Source organism: Polyodon spathula, chromosome 44 (assembly GCF_017654505.1).
Source record: "Polyodon spathula isolate WHYD16114869_AA chromosome 44, ASM1765450v1, whole genome shotgun sequence".
Classification (NCBI taxonomy): domain Eukaryota; kingdom Metazoa; phylum Chordata; class Actinopteri; order Acipenseriformes; family Polyodontidae; genus Polyodon; species Polyodon spathula.
Genome location: NC_054577.1, coordinates 3,038,785 through 3,059,116, shown reverse-complemented (window position 1 = coordinate 3,059,116; position 20,332 = coordinate 3,038,785). Strand labels below are relative to the sequence as shown.

The following is a 20,332-nucleotide window of genomic DNA, read 5'->3' as shown; positions in this document are numbered from 1 at the left end:
TTCGCTATGAATGTCTTTAATGTTGCCCACACCTGAATGACAGAGTACAGTGTGTAATAATAACTTCTAAAGTAAACAAACATCATCATCATCATCATCATCATCATCAGCAGCGGCAGGGGAACTCCGGGAATAACGCAATTCCACCAGCTCCACAAACCTCACTGCTGAATTAAATAAAGGAAAAATAAAGCATGGGTGCAAGTCTCTGGTGCCCAAACCCAGCACGAGAGGAGACGTCACTTTTTAAATATCATGATCAAATTAAAAAAGATTGTTAACAGAATATAAAAATGACATTGTGCAGAGACAGACAGACAGACGGACAGTGGTCCTGATGCGCTAGCACACTGTCTGTCTGGTCCTGTAGGTACTTGACAGCGTGGTGGATTGATTCATACAATCAACACCGTTGCAATGTTAAAATAGGATCTCACCAACAGCATCCCATTGCAACTGCCCTTGTGCTACCATTGCCAGTCAGTGTAATACAAAACCATTTTCATTGCTAATGATATTGGGGGTGTAACTGAGTTACAATCAACGTACTGTGATCCTATTCTGCCAAGGGCAGCCTCATCCCATTGCAGCCTATACTTGTGCTGCCAGTAGCCTTATGTTTTAGAATTTACAGTTTTGACGTAAAGAACTCTGAGAATCGTGACTGGGTTATTTGACGAATGAGGCAATGGAGAAAGATTAGAATTACAGTAATAGCATATCATAGATAAAGGGCTACATTATAACAGTGGGGCTCAGGGTGACTCCTTGTGTCCAACGAGAGCCATCCTCTTTTGAGGTGAGCCTCGCACAGGGGTGAGAGGGCATCAGGCTGGTGACGGGACCCCTCGATCTCCTATAAGAGGACACAGCTGTGAAGGAGGCAGTGGGCTGCAGGATGAGAAAGAGTCCTCCCACATTATGGAAAAGGCAAGCACTGAATTTAAACTTTAAAATCTGACAAATGATACGATAGGGAAACACTGTAGGATCACAGAGACTCCCTTAACTGTCCCACTCTGGTGTTTCATGGTCTTGTACCCTATTGCAGAGCATATAAATATCAGAGTCCCACAGTTACAGAGAATTTGAATGATCCAATGAGCTCTCCATTGACCTTTCATTACAGGGGCTTTGTGGGATTCAAAACTGTAAGCTAGTGTAAAGTATTGAACCCCACAAGGACACTGGACAAACGCAACCCCACAAAAACGACCTCCTTCAGTTGTAGAGGTTATCCAGTTTATAACTTAGAAATGGATTTTCCATGTAGTTATGCACTTAGGGTCCATATCCTTCCTGATTACTATAATTAAAAGAATGTTATATTTAAAAAGAGTTTGAGTAAAGTGATGATAAAGTAGGTTTTTTTATTTTTATTTTTTTTAGATGTAATAAATTGAAAATAACCATTAATTACTACAAATCACTTAAATTTACAAAACATCACTTTTGACTTTCAAATAATGGCTGCGAATTTATTAAACGGTCCAAAGAAAATGACTTGTCTGATTGCAGGCTGTTTCAAATGACTTCTAATTACTTCCTAATGATTGTGGATTATGGATTTTTTTGCAATTAGCACATTACATTTTTTTTTTTAAAGGAGCTTTACAGTTTTCTCCCTTATTTTGCGTTCTGTGGGGTTTTCGTGTCACAGTTCTGAAGCTGTACGAAACTCCAGGACACATTTAATACTGAATCCAGGGGTGGTCTTAATATTCACTGCAAGCGGTCTTGACAGAGACAGGATATTTTTCCAGAGGTGGTCTGCATTACTGTTTGGTTTTACTATGGGTACTGAATCAATAGACATTGAATCTACGCTAAAAAAAAAAAAAAAAGAACACAGTAAAATATTAGAATTACTAGTAATTTGATTACTTTTATTTGAAATATATGTAGCATTTGACTGTCAACTATTTTAATTATTTATCATTTGTCCTTTTTTTACTTTTTGGATGTGCATCTTGCATCCAACTGCATTTACACGACATAATCAACGATCTTTATTCTCAATTTTACTGAAACGTTTCTGCGTTTTACAAAAGTCACAGGTGGGTACTATTCCACTACAGATGTGACCCACATGAGCGTGTGAAAATACTGATTACACCAAGAAAATACCTTCGTTAGACAAACTTAAAATACAAAAATCTAGTTTCAGTGCGACGCAGGTCTGTGTTTACACACTGCAGCATGGAACAGGTTAACTTCACCTGCTTTACACAGATTCATTCACAAAGAACAGAAGACAGATGCTGTTTTTCTGACCCTGATACGTGCTTGCAAATTAAATTCATTTTCACAAATTTTCAACCCCCCCTGTTTTTCTAAAAAATAAATACTGATAAATTCCTGGGTAATTTGATATAGTAAAATAAAATAAAATAACATTTAAATTTAGAAATGTTCCGCTTTTGATAACTGGACACTCAAAGAATTGCACCCAGTGGCATTGCCATTATCAAATGAATTATTTCGTTCATTCAGTGAAAGAAAACAAACCAACTGCTAAGTTACTATTTACAAAAGATTTTTCTCAGACTTAAAAAAAAAAAATAAAAACACAGTTGTATTGTCTGTCAGTAGCAATGGTAAATAATGATGAAAAAACATATTTGAGTTTTTGTCATTTTATTCGGCGTTGTTTTTGTTCAGTTTCATTCAGGATGGATGCTTTCTTTCTTACTAATCAAAAAAAAACAAACAATAACATTTTTTTGTGGTTTCAAAACCAAGTTTTTTTTTTTTTTTGTTTGTTTTTTTAAAGTCTGCACATTATTCATTTATTTGAGCCTTATTTGGCAGCCATCTTGTTTTGTCACACAGGTACGGGCACCCATTTCCTGTAGCTTTCTGTTTTAGTTTTGTACACCTGGAAGAATTAGGAAGAGATTCACCGCACACTACCTGCCCCTATCCTCGCTCCTGGTTGCTGCGGAGTGAGGTCAGTTTCTCTGTTGATCTGCTTCCTTGGCAAGTGTGACTCAGCAGGGGAGAAAACTATTCTGCAATCGGCATTTATGAAAAACGAACCCTTTTATGACTGCCACTTCTTTTCTGTTCTCTTTCACTCTTTCCTCCTTTTCTTCCTCCTCACTTTTCTATTTAATTCGTTCCTTTGTTTCTCTCTCTTATTGGCTCCGTTTGTCTTTTTCTTTTCCAGTTCTGGTACTGTTTTCTAGTCATAAAGTATTTTGTCATTTCATTTCATCTAGTCTTCTTTCTTTCTTTCTCAGTTAATCTGAAACCCCTTTTCCTCAAGTTTTATTAACTCTTTGAATAAAAACAATGCTGAAATAATTCAATTGAATTAACAAAATTACAAATCAAAAGGTTGCACGGGCCCCCACAAGTCATTTCCAAAAGGGTATCCTTCAGAGTAAAACTCCACCATATGGAAGCACCTCCCTTCCATACAGAACCAACCTCACGTCCTCTGGGTTTTACAGACTTCAAGACGTTTGCGTTATGTGTTTTAGTATTGGTCTGTGAGTCACTTGCTTCGAATTTCCAATCAGCAGCCTGCAATAAGAAGCAGAACCCAACAGGGATACCAACAGAACCTAACGACAAGTGCTTGCAAATACAAACTCGCTTTTAGTGGCGCCCAGAATGTTGCTCAAGTCGGGTACAATTCAAAGCAGGACACTGGCACCTGTTTCTATTGCGTCTGACCAGTATGAACCAGGCTGATCCTCTCTGTGGGTAAAATTGAGTGTATAAAATCTCTTGCGTAAGGTAGTCAATAAGTTTGCAGAAATGTTAAAATAATTTTGCTTGAAATAGTTCTTTTGCAGGGCTATCAAGAATTAGAAAGTGTTTTGTATCAATTTGTCTGTCTGACAGTATAAGAAAGTTTCTGCAAAGTGTGACACGAAGACATTTCAGTTGAAGACAGTGGAGAATCTGGTTCAATTTTCTTCAGGTTGTGCGAATGCTGGAACGACACTCCAAGGGGGCTGTTTCTTTTAAGTTGATATCTACAGAAGTTTCAACCCGAATCCTGGCTGTTTTTTTTTTAAAAAGTAGACCATCTTGTTTTGTCTCTTTTAAGAATTTCCATGCATAGATTCCGCAGAGCAAACCATTTCTTTCATATTTTATTTTAGGAGAAGTCGTTTGGCACTTCATATAAATTTTATATAGCGTTCTATTTTATTTTTCATTGTTTTGTCTCCCCCAAAAAATGGAGTCTGGATTCAAAATTCTTGGCACAAAGAATGCTGGTAGAATTAAAGGTTAGAATTTTCCCCAAATCCCAAACCTTCAAGAATTCCAACTCTTGGATTTCTTCAAATGGTGAAGAAAGAGGGAGGAGAGAGGGGAGGTGAGAAAGGGGGAAGAGAGAGAGAGGGGAGGAAGAGGAGAAGGGAGAAAGAGTCCAGATATGCTGAGAAGATAGGATGAAAAAAGCAGGGGGAAGGAGAACTGAAATGGGGAGAAAGAGAAAAAAGAGGGAGGGAGATAGAGGCAGAGGGTTGAAATAAAGAAGGAAGGAGATTTCAAGTCAAGTAATTTTTTCCTTTTTTTTGAAATCTTATTTTGGCAAACATGCACATACCGGGGTCCGCTCGACATCCAGAAACAAAGGAAAACAAGAAAGAAAGAAAGAAAAAAAAGAAACCATCCATGACGGGTTTTCAAAACAACAGACTACTCCGTAGTATCTCCAAACAGCACAGAAAAAGAAAAAAAGAAAGGGAAAAAAGTTTAGTCCTGCAGAAAGCATGTGGCTATACCCTGGTTGTGGAGTGGGGATGTGGCAAAGTGTTATTGTGCCCTGTGCTGGGGTAGGTGTTGAAAGCATGCAGAGGCTGCATGCCCGTTATAGTGCTGGGGATCATGGTAATCGTATTTGGCGTCATTAAGGGGACATCATCAGGAGCACGACGCAGAGCTAAGGTATAATCAGGAGGGCAGGCAGGGCGCAGTATCTCATGAGGTCTCAGAGGCTCCATGTCATGGGACTCGTGATCCGAATGCTTGATCTGCAGCGACATGATCTCCTCTTCTTGACTGTGCGCCAGATCATTGGCCGGGTTCCTTTGAGGACTGAGACGCCTCCTTAGCTCGTGGCGTTTGTCGCGCTTGTAGTAGAGCGCTGCGAAGGCCAGGATGTTGAGGAAGAGGAGGGACGCGCCAATTGCAACCGTGACACTGAGCTCGGTGGAGTAGTCCCGGGTGTCTCCCGGGAAAGGGGGAAATCTGGGTCTCTCAGGAATGTCGTCATCGTCTGGTGGCAGGGTAGCGTAGGGGTGTTTGGTGGTGGCCGGGCGATGCCCCTTCCAGGGAGTCCGGGGGGTGCCAGGGGGCAGGCGGGTCGTGGTGGTGGAGGTGTAGCTGTCGTCATGAAGGTTGTGGAGATGCGGCACCAGCTCAAGCCAGAAGGCCACCTTGTTTGCACGGTAGTTGTCCCTCACTCTGGGTTTGAGGCCGATGTGAAGGTACTGCTTGTCTTTCGAGTTGAACTTGGTCCAGATGACCTCTTCAAAGCGGTTCGGTTTGGTGTGAATGAACTTGGTGTCTTGAGGGACAGGGAGATTGGGGTCGCTGCAAAGGGAGAAGAGAGAGATTTAGGTTCAAAGAAAATACCTAAAAACAGTACCACCCTTTTAAATAAATAAAACATACATTAGGAACTACTGTTGTTAGAATTTGTTCTGTACATGTGTGTAAGTGATCAACGAGGTTTCTGAAACTGACAACACAGTTTCCCGTTCGGATCTATATGTTACCACTGCAGTGTTGTCGCTTAGATTGCGTTATCAATTTGATGTTGTATGTTAGGAAAAGGCTCTTCCGATTTTAATAGAATGATATCTTTACAGTAACACTCAAAAGTCTAATTATTACTTATTAAAAGGGACTGTAGTGAACACAATAATCCCATCAGTATTCCCTGCCAGGCACATCCATTCATTTTATACTTCTAAACTCTATAGTATTTAAGAAATGTATGTCTTAAGCCCGATTCGCACAGGACTAAAAATCACTACATAAAGAATTGTGAATTAAGAATTTTTACCTGGAACATTTCAACTTTCAGACGTGGGGGTTTACAATGTAAATGAAGTGGACAGCGAAAGCAGCTGGTATGAATGGCTATTTTCCCCTTTTTAATAGAGTAGTAAAGCTCTCATTGTTTACGGCTCCGATTGGTAAATTCAATGCCGTCTGTCAATTAGACTTTGTACAAACGGCCTCTAGCTTAGCCAGTGAAAACTGTAAATAAGAGGCCATAAATATGAACTGGAATCGACCCTAGAAAAAGAAACGCGTTTTAATTATTACGCTAGGCGGTGGCATTCTGTTAGATATGAACTGAATTCCTCTCGATGTACTTTGAGATTAGAATCCATAACTATTAAACACTCACTAGAGCTGAATTTAGAAATACCAAAAGAACCTGAAGAAATAAATTCAACGACAAACGTTTCGACTAGACGACATCTTCGCGGTTTCTTTCAGCATCCGGAACCTGCAATCCGCCCCATCATTTTATCAGTGAACGTGACGCAAGACGACGGGAGACCCAGATAAGTGGGTTCTGTGGAAAGCATGAGCGAACGCACCCGGTCTTGGCGAAGTTGGTCCAGTAGGTCATCACCACGGCGCTCAGCATGACGTCGTTCTTGGAGAAGTTGCAGGGGAACAGGTCCGTGGCTCCGATCATGGGGATTCCAAACACATAGGGGATCTCGTCTCCGTGAGCGGCGTCCGCCCACTCTGGCCGCGCCTCCGTCTGGCAGTGGTGGTAGAAGGTGTAGAAGTACACCGGTGACTGGAATTCCGCGTGCAGCTTCGCTGTGGCAATCGCCGGCGCCACCCACTGGTGGTCCGTGAACAGCGCGAGCAGCGTCTTGCGCCTCATCTCGCCGTTGTCGCGGTCGGCCCAGTCCGTGTACATGAACTTGATGGTCTCGCGAAGGATGTCTTTGCCTGGGGGGAAAAAAAAAGATACAGGTATTCAAATATGTTTGTATACAGCAGCCTGCACATGTAATAGGAGATCTCAAGATTTGTCATTGATGTCCTTTATATACCAGCCTGCACGAAAACCTCAGGGTGTGAGAATTTCAAATTTCGGTCAGTAATCAGCAAGGCTTGTCACCGAGGTCACGGAAACAGTGAATTGGAATAAACTCTGCGAAATCTGAATGGGAAGCACATTTGATGACGCTTGCTTTATTTCTATCAAAAATGCTATGCCCTGAAAATACAAATCTGCCAGTATATATAAATTGTTAGGTTGCGTATGCACGCATTTACATGTATGTAGGACAGTGGGTTAGATTTGTAGCTGAGCAGAGTGGAAGTTAGTGGGGTGAAAAAAATGGTGACAGAAGTGTTGCTAAGTGGCAAAGACCACTGCTGAGCAGAGACGTGAAAAATACCCAAAGGGGGGCATTTCATGAAAGTGGTGGCGTGATGTTTTGTACAGCAGGTAATGTTCCTACAAGCTGTGACAAACGTATTGAGAAGTGTTTCATATAAACAGAAGCTATAAGCTGTTGAATCTGCCCCAGGAAAGACAGCAACAACACCAAAAAACTTGAGTGAGCCGTTTTCTGTGGAGACAAAACAACTAATGCAACGGAAAACAAAACAGACTTCCAGAGGCTTTCTTTACAACAAGCACTTTCAAAATTGTGGGAAACTCTAAAGTAACATTTCAACCTGTCAGCAGTCAAAGGCAATAGTCTTTATACAGTTGGTTTTGGTGCACTAGTTAAAAGCTCTTGTCGCTAAAACTACATTATTTCCCACAAATTATTATTTCCCCCCGCAGCTTGCCCGTGAAATTAACCAAAAATGACCAAAAATCAAAGCTTTAGTTATCAGTTATCAGTTATCAGTAGATCCTCCTGGCTGTGACGAGGCCAGGGCTCTTACCCTCAGGGTACCCGTACAGGTTGTCCACAAAGTTGGAAATGGTGTAATCGAAAGCAGCTGCCGAAATCCCGTCATCGCTCTCCGTCCCGCCATCGTCGACAAACTTCAACCCCTCTCCCTGATTCACTCCGATCAGGATGTCATAGTTCAGAAACTCCCCCTGCAACACAGACACGGGGAGACAGAGAGGCTTCAGAGAGGAGAGGGGTGTGTGGGGGAGAGGGCATGACAGGAGAAGAGTATGAATGAGGGAGAGGTCACTGAGCTGCTGTATGGGTATCTTAGGGAGGGAGAGAGCGAGAGAGAGGAGGCAGGGTGAGGAGGGAGGGAGGAGAAGGGGGAGAGGCAGGGCTGGAGAGGGACGGAGGGAGGGGAGGGCACAAAGAGGTAGAGATGAGGGAGGAGAGGGGAGGGTTGAGTGGAGAGGGAGGAGAGGGAAGGGGAGGGAAGGATTGAGAGGGGAGGGAGGAGAGGGAGAGGATGGAGGGGTTGAGAGGTGCTCCGACCTGCCGCATGAGGATCTCCGGGTCGTCTGGCACCACATCTCCGTCGACGACAGGTCCAAACGCGATGTGATAGCGGGCCGGCTGGATGTCCTGGTCCACCAGCTCTCTGAAGGACTTCCTGCGCAGGCACTCCACCACCTCTCCCGTCTCCCCCAGGCTGCAGCCCACCTTGCGGGACAGGATCCGTGTGAACTTCAGGGGCTGGTAATTCACTGACCAGCTAGAGATCGCAGAACCACTCTGAGCCACTGCACGCTGGAACAGCCCTGAGGAGCGGCGCGAGAGAGGGGAAGAGAAAGGGAGAGAGGTTAGCGTCTCAGAGCAAGAGGAGAAGAGAGAGGGAGAGAGGGGAGAGGACCCAGGAGAGGGAGAGAGGGGTTACTGTCTGAGTGAGAGGAAAAGAGAGAGGGGAGAGGAGAGAGGGAGAGGTCACTGAACTGCTGTCAGAGAGAGAGAGAGAGAGGAGAGGGAGAGAGGGGTTACTGTCTGACAGTGAGAGGAGAGGGGGAGAGAGAGGTGATGGCTGGCAACTAGAAGTTTTGAGTCATTGCAAAAATATAAAATAAAATAACACTTTCAAACATCATTAAAAAATGATCAATTTCTCTATCTGGAACATTAGCAGTATGATTTCAGGAAGAATGTTAAGAATTGTAAAGCTGTTTCCTCAAAGAGCAACTTGCTATCTTGACTCATGTTTGGAATCACTTTGTGTTTTATTTTCTGGGGACTTTTGTAGAACTTTTTAGAAGCCCCAACCCCACCACCACACCTGTGTACAAAAACGTGGGCTTACAAAAACAGAAATGGCAAATATGCAAAGAAGCAGAAGCAGGTTTCATTCCAGTCCTGCAGCTGGAATACACTCAACACAAGGCCTGAGTGCACAGGCTATACATTTCTAAAGAAATAACAATATTGTATTTCATACTGATCGCCCTGCTGTAGAAATATAAAAGCACCTGACTCTCCAAAACACTTATATTTTCGTTGGACTAAGATTGTCATTATAACGTAATAACATATCTACAAGGCAATGGAAGGTCTAATAATAATAAATAATATAATATATATATATATATATATATATATATATATATATATATATATATATATATATATAGAGATAGAGAGAGAGAGAGAGAGAGAGAGAGAGAGAGAGAGAGAGAGAGAGAGAGAGAGAGAGAGAGAGAGAGAGAGAGAGAGCCTGGCAGTGGGAGGGTTAATCAGTGCTGCCAGACGATGTTGGTTTCTCTCCCTCAATTATGCAGGACAGACAGGCTTATGAATTCATTAGAGGAAAATATTTTTTTCTCCTGCTTCGCTCTCCCTCCCTCCCTTCCTCCCTCCCTCTCTCCCAGAGTCCTGGCTGAATAATGAAGTGGCGCTCCAGAACTCTCCCAGTGAGATCAATTAGAGCTCCTCTCCGCGCGGCCCCCTCTGTGCAAAGCTGCTCTTCAGCATTTGTGAATGCAGTGCTGGTGGAAAGGGAGGAGAGACTAGGGCGCGGACTGCATTCAGGGACCTAAAGCATGAGAAAAATCAATCCTAACCTCTTATTATCTGGGACTATTACAAAACACAGCTGCACCTAGAACTGCTAAAAGAAAGCGAATCCATTCAATGAAGAATGTTTTGATTCAAAGACTTTCTCAGCATCTTCAAAGTTGAAAAGTTTGTCAGAGAACTTTCCTCTTATTAGCTCGAGCAACATTATAAACTGGCCCCAAACCTCACTCTAGTTACAATCAGCCAGACAAAGAGCTTACATGAAGGTTTGACTTTGCAGGTCTGCGAGTTCTGGTATCAGTTTGAGGTCTGACTCGTGAAACTTAGGAGGTCTGAATTAACAGCTAATGAAAAATATCACAACATTTATTCATTCATTCACTTCGTTTACACTGTTTTAGTTTCCTTAGTTGATCTAAATCGATTGACTTACATCGTGATCACATTTTCAGAGGTCTGGTTTGGTAAAAGATTAAGAAGAGGATTGCTATTTTATAGCACGTTGGTCGCCTCTGGGTCTCCATCTGCTGAAATAGGATTTACAATGCTGTCTGGAGAAGCACTGTGACAAATAAATGCTCTCCCTTTACTTAAATATCACAGCTAACAAAAAGGTTCCCTGCATTTTGCACATCCGTTCATTATATAAAACGTATGTTTCAACAAATGCAGGTTTTAAAGCATGACATCTGGTCCCACACTTGATCAAATAAATCTCTGTTCGCACGTCATGCTTTTAGACTGTCATGCCTTTCCCTGGAGGGTACATTGTCCCCTCCCCTTCACTGTCGGTAACCAATCGACTGCTTGTCCTGTTTGATTGACATGCTTGGATTGACTTCTGGAAAGCGAGGCAGCAAGCTGATGGCTTTCTTTGAGCCCGTGTGCTACCTGAGCTAAAATGAAAATTAATGGTGTTCCACAAAATTGTAAAGAGTTACCAGCACCAAACCATGGCAGGCATGCTGCTATCTGGCTGCTATCAGGGAAAGATTTATTGCCTGAGAAAGTGTCAATGAAACTGACCTCACCTGACCTGGTGCATGCAGGAGCTGTCTGGTCAAAATGCCCCACAGAGATAAGCCAGCAACTAAGCTTTGCAAAGCGAGAGAAGATGCATTCGAGATGCATCCTCCGTGAACACACACACACACACACACACACACACTCAATGGTTATTTTCTGTTATAACTAGTGGCCTCTTTATTGTGTCTAATGACAGTGATTAAGCTGTAAAAGTGACACAATCCCACTCTCGTTCAGGGTACCTTCGGAGTGGTGGGACAGAATGAGCAGGTTGACACATGAAGCCCCCGCGCCCGACCCGAAGATGGTTATCCTCTCCGAATCTCCTCCAAAGTGTCCGATGTTCTCGTTGAGCCAGCGCAGCGCTTGGATCTGATCCAGCAGCCCATAGTTCCCTTTGGCTGACTGATCCCCTGTGCTCAGGAATCCTGCGGAGGAAACGCAAAGCACACACATGAGAGGAGAGCAGAACAAGACACGGAGACAGACTTCCGCCCAGGGGACAGTGCTTATAGTGGGGCTGCTGAAAGCCATTGAACAAACCTGACACCCCCTGAATAGGATGCATTGGGCTTCGATTGTGTTGAAGATGCTAAAACGAAGCCAAGCATCAACACCTGTTAATCAGTTTAAACATGATTTTTATCACAGTCCTTGCTGTCATGTTTACAACCTCTGCATCTGAACCTCCGCATTTCGTTTACTGTGGTCTTTGTAGAGAAGGACAGCCAGACTCCAAAGGCTGACTTGCGCTCCAGGGTATATTTTCTCCTGAGGGACACCCAGCGTATCCAGAATGTCACTGTGCGTTTTCAGTGTTTAGCAGGTGAAGAATTGAGGGCTTCTATCTCCCTCTCTGCTCTGCCAGCAGAGGGAGATTGTTCAGAGAGTATAAGAGCCTCCCTTTTTCTTTCACTGCTGCATAACTTGCTATTCTTGTCAACAGTGTAGAAAATCAATGGAATTGCAATGGTTTCTCTATTATAGTAACAGGCAATGGTAGCACAAGAATAGGGTAGCTGCAATAGAATGAGGCTGCCATTGGTAGAGTGGTACAACAGAGGGATCATATGATCATATTTTGACAATCCCAATTGAAGGTGTGAATGGCTGGATAGATAATGCAGAGCCAGACAGACAGCAGATTCATGTATGGCTTCTATTCTTAATGAATGAGTGAGTGATTGAATGAGTGACTGAATGAGTGGAACAATGCAACACAGGAGAGGAGAGTGAAGGGTCGCTGTGTGTTTGTGTGTGTGTGGGAGGAGCTGTGTTGATGTTTACTAGGATTTCTGTCAGCTCTCTCAGTCCCAACTGCTTTTGTTAAAAAGGCTGCTGATAAATACTCCCTTTCTCGCTCCACCCTCTCTCTCTACCCCCTCCCTCCCAGAGAGAGCCCGGTGGGAGAGAGACAGAGATGGGGGTAGGAAACCGAGAGTGAGTGGGAGGTGAGGGAGAGGAGTGAGATGGGAGAGAGAGATAGGTACAAATACTTGATGAAGCTGGAGAGAGGGGGGAGTGAGACTCGACCCTCTACCTCTCTCTCTCTCTCCCCCTGTCACCCCCCCTCTCTCTCTCTGTTTATGGAGAGAGTGAGATGGGAGACTCCCCCTTCTCACTCTACCCCTTCCATCCCTCTCTCCCCTGTCACCACCCACCCCCTCACTCTCTGTGTTATGATGAAATACTTTCCTCTCTCTCTCTCTCTCTCTCTCCCCCCCCCCCCCCCCCCCCCCCCCCCCCCCCCTCTGTTTTTATGAAGCTGGTTCCTCTCTCTCTCTCCCCCCGTCGCACCCCTCTCTCTCTCTCTGTTTATGAAGCTGGTTCCTCTCTCTCTCTCTCCCCCCCCCCCCCCCTCTCTCTCTGTTTATGAAGCTGGTTCCTCTCTCTCTCTCCCCCCGTCGCACCCCTCTCTCTCTCTCTGTTTATGAAGCTGGTTCCTCTCTCTCACCTCGCTGCTCTCTGGAATGCTAATTCCAGTCGGTTTTGTTTGTCGCTCCAGACCATTCCATTATTAACCCATTCCTCACCCAACACCTCCTGGGTATTGAAGCTGAGGACACAGTGCAACCAGAAGCAAAGCAACAAAACCTGCGAAAACTACAGAAACCACAACGTAGAACGTTCAAGTCGAGTGTCCTTCACTGCATTGCCTGCTTTGTGCTGGGCTGTACTGTATACAGGGCAAGGCTTTGGGACCACATAGTATACAGTAACAGTATAAAACCCTCTATACTCAACATGGTGTCTATAGAAAGTTCTAATACAGAGCCTTTGCCTATAAAACCAAATAAAACTACAGCAAAGCGACATATCCTGTTGTCCTAATGGGTTTAGCAGGGATGTCATGCCAGCATTGCCCTGTGTACAGTACAGCGAAGCTGTGCCCAGCACACAGCAGGTGATGTCAGCTCTCTCGATGACAATTATATAGACATCATGTTGTCTAGCTGCTGTAGTTATTTTCCACTGCGGGGTACTAATTAGAGCAAGACTTCATTCAGACTGCCCATTTATTTTAACCCTGTTTTTTTCCCCATTTCAGAAAGTCAAATTATGTTCCCTCGCCACGGCAACTGCCCACAACAGCTCAGGAGAACTTAAGGTCAGCGGCCGTCCTCCAATCCAATCGCTTCTTTGCGGTAGCTCCCTGTGGAATCCCCAGTGAATATCAACACAGTCAGGAACCTGCGCTCCCCTGACTGTGCGACTCCCCCCTGCACGCCACGTGGCCCTGCCTTTACCAGGGGAGACCCTCGGGGACCCCTGCGCTCCCCTGACTGTGCGACTCCCCCCTGCACACCTCAGAGCCCTGCCTTTACCAGGGGAGACCCTCGGGGACCCCTGCGCTCCCCTGACTGTGCGACTCCCCCCTGCACACCACGCGGCCCTGCCTTTACCAGGGGAGACCCTCGGGGACCCCTGCGCTCCCCTGACTGTGCGACTCCCCCCTGCACACCTCAGAGCCCTGCCTTTACCAGGGGAGACCCTCAGGGACCCCTGCGATATTAAGAGGTAATCTTGAAGATTATTTATACAGCAACAATATTATAGGGAATACAAGAGGGAGAGCATGCTAGACTAACTAACCGTAAAAAACAGTGTATAAGTCGCCCCCCTTTTTTGAGATAACAACAGGAAAAAGCCTATAGGTCACACCGGTGTATAAGTCGCTCCCCCCTTTTTAGGACCCCCTAAAAATACTTAGAAAATAGACTTCTACAAAGGTTTTTACAGTACTTGACTTTTTTTTGAGGACATCTCAGCTAATTTAGATGACAGCAATGCTTATGATATAATTTATCTTGATTTTTCAAAAAGCCTTTGACAATGTCAAGACCGACACAAGTACAAATCTGCAGGAGAACAAGACAGTTGTAATTGGACACAGAACAGATCAAAAACAAAAAGTAGAAAGTACTTGAACCCTTACTGTTCCTCATTTATGTAAATGACCAAGATCAATTTGTTAAGTGACAGGTCTCGTCAGATTTTGCACAAGCAGTTTCTCTGTCACTGAAACTATGACATTGTAGCTGCAATGACTGATGAGATATGAACAGCAGTAGGTGTGGGCAAATCTGCAGATTCTTGCTTAATAATTTGGAAGAGGGTGGAGAAAAGTGCAGGAAGCAGAAAGTGAGCACTGACAGAAAGGAAAGCCCCTGAAAAGACTTTTTGCTGAAGCAGCTTGAAAAGCCTCTTGCAAGCTCTGAGCTCCAGTTCCTGAGAAACAGCCTGACCGACAAGTTCAAAGATGACTGGACCGTGAACCACAGACACAGAAACAGCTTGAGTACAGGATTCACACAGACACAGAAACAGCTTGAGTACAGGATTCACACAGACACAGAAACAGCTTGAGTACAGGATTCACACAGACACAGAAACAGCTTGAGTACAGGATTCACACAGACACAGAAACAGCTTGAGTACAGGATTCACACAGACACAGAAACAGCTTGAGTACAGGATTCACACAGACACAGAAACAGCTTGAGTACAGGATTCACACAGACACAGAAACAGCTTGAGTACAGGATTCACACAGACACAGAAACAGCTTGAGTACAGGATTCACACAGACACAGAAACAGCTTGAGCACAGGATTCACACAGACACAGAAACAGCTTGAGCACACGATTCCAAAGGGCTGCTCCTCTCAAACATATTGCCAGGAAAACACAATGGCTCAGGCTACGCGCACACACACACACACACACACACACACACACACACACACACACACACACACACACACACACACACACACACACACGCTGTGGCTTATACAGCCCACGTGGACTTACAGAACAGGCTAAAATAAAAGCATGATTGTATATTGGACTGGTCACTCCTCAGTTCCCTCAGTTCAGATCCCTCCACACCCCCAAACTGCTACCAGACAAACAAGCCATCTGACCCACACACATTTCAGTCTGATCCGAAAAGTGGTGTAGTCCGGCAAAAATATATATATTTTTTTTCTCTTCAATTTGTATAGTTTATTCACAATGCCAAGTACCAGCCCTGACATTTAAAAAAAATAAACTCAGTTTATATATAATTCTGCACATTTACGATGCAAGACGACAGATACAGGAAACTTGCAAAGGTTCGCTGCTTTTAGTTCTGTTTGTTTTTCAAAAGCATCTCTTCTTGTTCATTCCAGATTTGTATAACGATAATTAAATTACCAGACAGCAGGTAATTTGTTTAACTCAATGCACTGTGCTAGCTCTGTCTATCTGCCATCGCACCCTAAATCTACAGCTAAGCCAGGTTTGGTACACTCACTACACTCAAGGGAGAAGGAAGTTAGACTCCATGCCTCAAGCCTGCCCTGGACTGGAGGGAGCATCCTATCTCTTAGGGGGCGAGGGAGGGAGCAGTTCGGTCTCCGTACCTTGGTCCTGATCTCTCCACCCCCTACCCCTAGTCCTGGGCCTCTCAAGCAGAGACTTAATCGTGCTCACCTGGGAGGTAGTGTTTGTTTAGAGATAAAATGTACCTTTTTAATTGTTGATGAGCGGTGGGATTTGAGGAGAAAGGCAGGCGATGGAATTAGCCAAATATGCCAACAAACTAACTATGGATTTGAAAAGGCTGCTTCTTTTCAGCTTTGGACAAATAATGTTCATATTCTCAGCATGACTTCACAGGATCACAACCTTCAATGTAAACCACATTGTAAAACATCGGCATGGGAACCAAAGCATATAATAATCCAGGCAATTACTTAATAAAAACCCTGTTAACAAACAACTATAACCACCATCGATCAAAAAGTTTAGCTGTTAACTGCTGTACTGTACAGAATATATACATGCCCAGTGGGGCTAATAAAACCATATTCCTTCTGTACTAATATTCGGTGTGGGAATACAAACACATTCCAGAACTCCAGCACTATACTTCTGTGGGTTATTGATTTTCCTTTTGTAATTATACTGGTATACAAAAACAGGCTGCAGTACATAAAACTGCTCAAAATACGAACCAAAAGGGCAAGACATAAAGACCAGACCTCTCTGTGCTTTACAATGCTTCCCTGTGGTTTACCAGACCTCTCTGTGCTTTACAATGCTTCCCTATGCTTTACCAGACCTCTCTGTGCTTTACAATGCTTCCCTGTGCTTTACCAGACCTCTCTGTGCTTTACAATGCTTCCCTATGCTTTACCAGACCTCTCTGTGCTTTACAATGCTTCCCTATGCTTTACCAGACCTCTCTGTGCTTTACAATGCTTCCCTATGCTTTACCAGACCTCTCTGTGCTTTACAATGCTTCCCTATGCTTTACCAGACCTCTCTGTGCTTTACAATGCTTCCCTATGCTTTACCAGACCTCTCTGTGCTTTACAATGCTTCCCTATGCTTTACCAGACCTCTCACTTTACAATGCTTCCCTGCGGTTTACCAGACCTCTCTGTGCTTTACAATGCTTCTCTATGCTTTACCACTCCTCTGTGCTCTATTACAATTTGCTATGCATAGACTGTAGGAAACTTTTATAACAATTATCATTTCACTCTAATGCACCCCTAACATTGTTCAACTCTACTCAAATATGACAGTTAACCCTAAGAACTAGTTGACTGTGGCATTGCTGTCTGTATCACAGCAGCTGTGTGTGTGTGTGTGTGCATGCATGGTCTTTTGAAACAGACGGCCTCTCTGTGTGATTGAGTGGAGCGGCTCATGTCTTTCCAGTCAGATTGCATTAGCAGGCTTTGATCAGCTAAGATTGCTGTGAGGAGGAATGCACAGGTGTAGAATCCAACTAAAGGCAGGCTACTGCACAGCCTGATGAATATCAAAATGCTTTTCAAAGGCTATCTGGACAGGCATTGCTTCTGTACAAAGTGGAATGTTGCATCATTCTAACTACACAGGTCTTCAATGGCAGGCAGGCAGACAGACAGACAGACAGACAGACAGACAGCGGCACTGCAATGGGAACGGTTCTATATTATTCTGAAGGGCAATGGTAGCACAAGCAGAGGGCAGCTTCACAGTAAAGTGGCACCACAGTAAGCTAACGATACCCTTTCCATTCATCATTGTCAATACAGACAGACAGCGGCACTGCAATGCACTAGTTCTGTACTAAGGAACATTCTTCAGGAAAAGAATCTCTTTCTGAGATCTGAGCAGATCCTAGTTCAAGAAAAAAAGAAGTCCAAAACTATTCTAAACTACGTTATCAGTTTCTCTAGTCTTTCCAATCCCGTCTTTTCTCTCCCATTGCTACCCAAGACCAAAGGCAAGCACAACAATGACAATCCCTTCCCTGTTGTCTTGTGCTGTCCTAGCCTGCTGATCCTAGCTCCTTATCAAAACCTTTCTCTCGTGTGTTTCAAATGAGTCAGCCGAGAGCTGGTAACGAACGTAACGTAACGGAAGTGAAACACGTTGACGCTTGTTTTGGTCTAAAGTCGCGCGTTGAAAACGGCCGCTTTCCTCACACTGCCTCTCACAGCGATCTTGATTAGCTGACTCTGAACACTTCAAAACACACACAGCGAGGCATTGGGGGTGTGAAGGGCACCTTCCAACGAGCATCGACTTGTAACGCCAAACAGAGACTTTCCCTTGCCTCTCACGAGAGCCCTCAATGTAATTCTATCTTTTAAAAATAACTAAAAGGGGGGAGGAGGAGAGAGAGGGAGGAGAGAGGGAGAGGGAGAGGGAGAGAGAGTGAGAGAGAGGGGGAGGAGAGATAGAGAGGGCGAGAGAGAGGAGAGAGAGAGCAGTGAGGGGAGATAGCGGAGGGAGAAGGTAGGGGTAAGAGAGGGAGAGAGAGAGGACAGAGAGCGGTGAGGGGAGAGAGAAAGGAAGGTAAGAGAGAGAAAGAGATCTGGACTGGAGATAGGAGAGGGAGGGAGGAGGCAGGGAGAGAGGGGGAGAGGGAGAAGAGAAGAAAGAAGGGAGAGGGTGAAAGGAAGGAGGAAGGGATACAGGGGGTGGAGGGGAAGCGAAGGAGGGACAAGGGGAATGGCAGAAGATAAGAGGTAGAGATTAAACTAGAAAGAGGTAGTGAGGAGAGAAAGGGGGAAGGAGAGGAGAGATGAAATGACAGTGAAAGTGACAGTGACTGGCACAGAGAAGTAAGCCACAGAATCCCATTTCAGAGCAACAGATTCATTCAGAAGGGTCTGAGAAGTTGCCAGGCAACAGCACAGCACTGCAATAGACTCAGCGCTCGCCTTCCTGCTAAATTCATTCACTGACATCAGCAGAGACTGTCCTGCAGAGACCCAGTCAACACAGCTACTGAACACAAGCACCGGGACACACAAAATCAGGCCTGGTCTAGGTCTACCCGGACCCCAGGACCCAAGACCCGACCCGTACCGAACAGGTTTCTAGGTGCAGAATTGTCACCCGGTTGGGTTGGGTCCGATTTTGTTTACAGAGTAATACACAAACTGTCGATTGCTGTTGAAGAGGCTTCTCTTTGGTACTAAAAACCATTGTTTATAATTTCTGTTGCGTGGATTGGCTTCCCCAGTAGCACATGACAGGGCTGGCAGAGAGCAGCAGCAGACAACGTCACCCACATCAAAGGGGTTTTTGTCTCAATCCATTTCCTCCTGTGTCAAGTCTGGAATAAAATCACGCACTTACGAGATTGCACTTCTGTTCATTTGATTTTCAGAACAGGCATTTATCTTTCACACAAACAGGTTAGAGATTTGATTTGACACTCCTCTGTGTAAGTTCATGATAGAATAAACACTGTCTCCAGGATGATTGGGAAAAACCCCCCACTGCTTTAACACTGAATCTAGTCAGTGCATACATTAAGCTGGAGAAAGGAAAGGCGTTTCACTGTGAAGAGCTCAAGTCTTCAAGACTTCTTCTGGCATTGATCTAGAATAGAAGTTTGGGGCTGTCAGTGTTTGGGGTCCTAATGCCTGTTGCACAGGGAGAGTGAATCTGCAGTGTGGGGGTCTGGAAATGGATAAGAGATAGGTAAACATGTAAAGTTAACAGATAAAGTTTTCTGGGAGTCGAAGCTGGTGATTTTTGTATACTCTCACTTGTCTCCCCTCTAAAGAATGGTGTACAGCAGCCAAGTGTAAATTATTGAAACTTTAATTAAGATAACTGGACTGTAGCAGGACAGTCTCACAGATGAATTGAAACATCATCTATTGTCAAAAATATCCTGTAAATATTTTAAAAGGAAGCTAAACTGAAAACAAAATGTGGAACTAACACACACACAGTCACACACACACACACACACCGAGACATAGACACACACACACAGTCACACACACACACACACACACACACACACACACACACACCGAGACAGATAGACACAGACACACACGCACAGAGTCACAGACACACACACACAGAGACACAGTCACACACACAGAGACAGACACACAGAGACACAGCCACACATACACTCCTGCTGCTCTGGCTTTCTGATTCCCCCGTCCAAATCAATATTTTATCACTGCAGCGTTTTATCTTATTTTGTCTGTAACAAAGATTTGAACGGCCCATGGAAAAGGGCCAACGTTCGCTTCCAACATCGGACGACATTTCTCAATAAGATCAAATCTTCGAAGTGTGATTGGTAAGTTGAGCACAAAGACCAGTGACTCAAACCCAGCACCACGCAGTCATGCCTTTACCGGGGGGGACACCTTGCATGACAATAACAGGGAATAAGAGTGTGCACAGATTCCTGCCCTGGTCTCTTATTCCCAAGGGCTGTGGAGCTCTGTGTTGTCCCTGTTGCACAGCTTGAATAGGGACAAAGCAATGAGAGAGCTGGTCTGCTCACAGCGAGGTCTGATTCTAGCAGCACTTCAAAAGCAAGGTACGAGGAGATGGGTTGAATTATTAATTGCAGCATCATGTAT

At 44.4% G+C, this 20,332-nt stretch overlaps 1 protein-coding gene across 2 annotated transcripts in view; it reads right to left on the bottom strand.

Moving 5' to 3' along the window:
- LOC121305724 (neuroligin-2-like) overlaps nucleotides 1-20,332 on the bottom strand; it is a 51,844-nt gene continuing 31,512 nt past the window's right edge. For both annotated transcript variants that reach the window (XM_041237452.1, XM_041237453.1), the window contains 5 exons: nucleotides 11,183-11,368; nucleotides 8,406-8,671; nucleotides 7,900-8,059; nucleotides 6,579-6,945; nucleotides 1-5,556 (listed from right to left, as the gene is read on the bottom strand). In XM_041237452.1, the coding sequence (XP_041093386.1) occupies nucleotides 4,740-5,556; nucleotides 6,579-6,945; nucleotides 7,900-8,059; nucleotides 8,406-8,671; nucleotides 11,183-11,368 (1,796 nt within the window). In that variant the 3' untranslated portion in view covers nucleotides 1-4,739. The remainder of the gene's footprint in view (nucleotides 5,557-6,578; nucleotides 6,946-7,899; nucleotides 8,060-8,405; nucleotides 8,672-11,182; nucleotides 11,369-20,332) is intronic.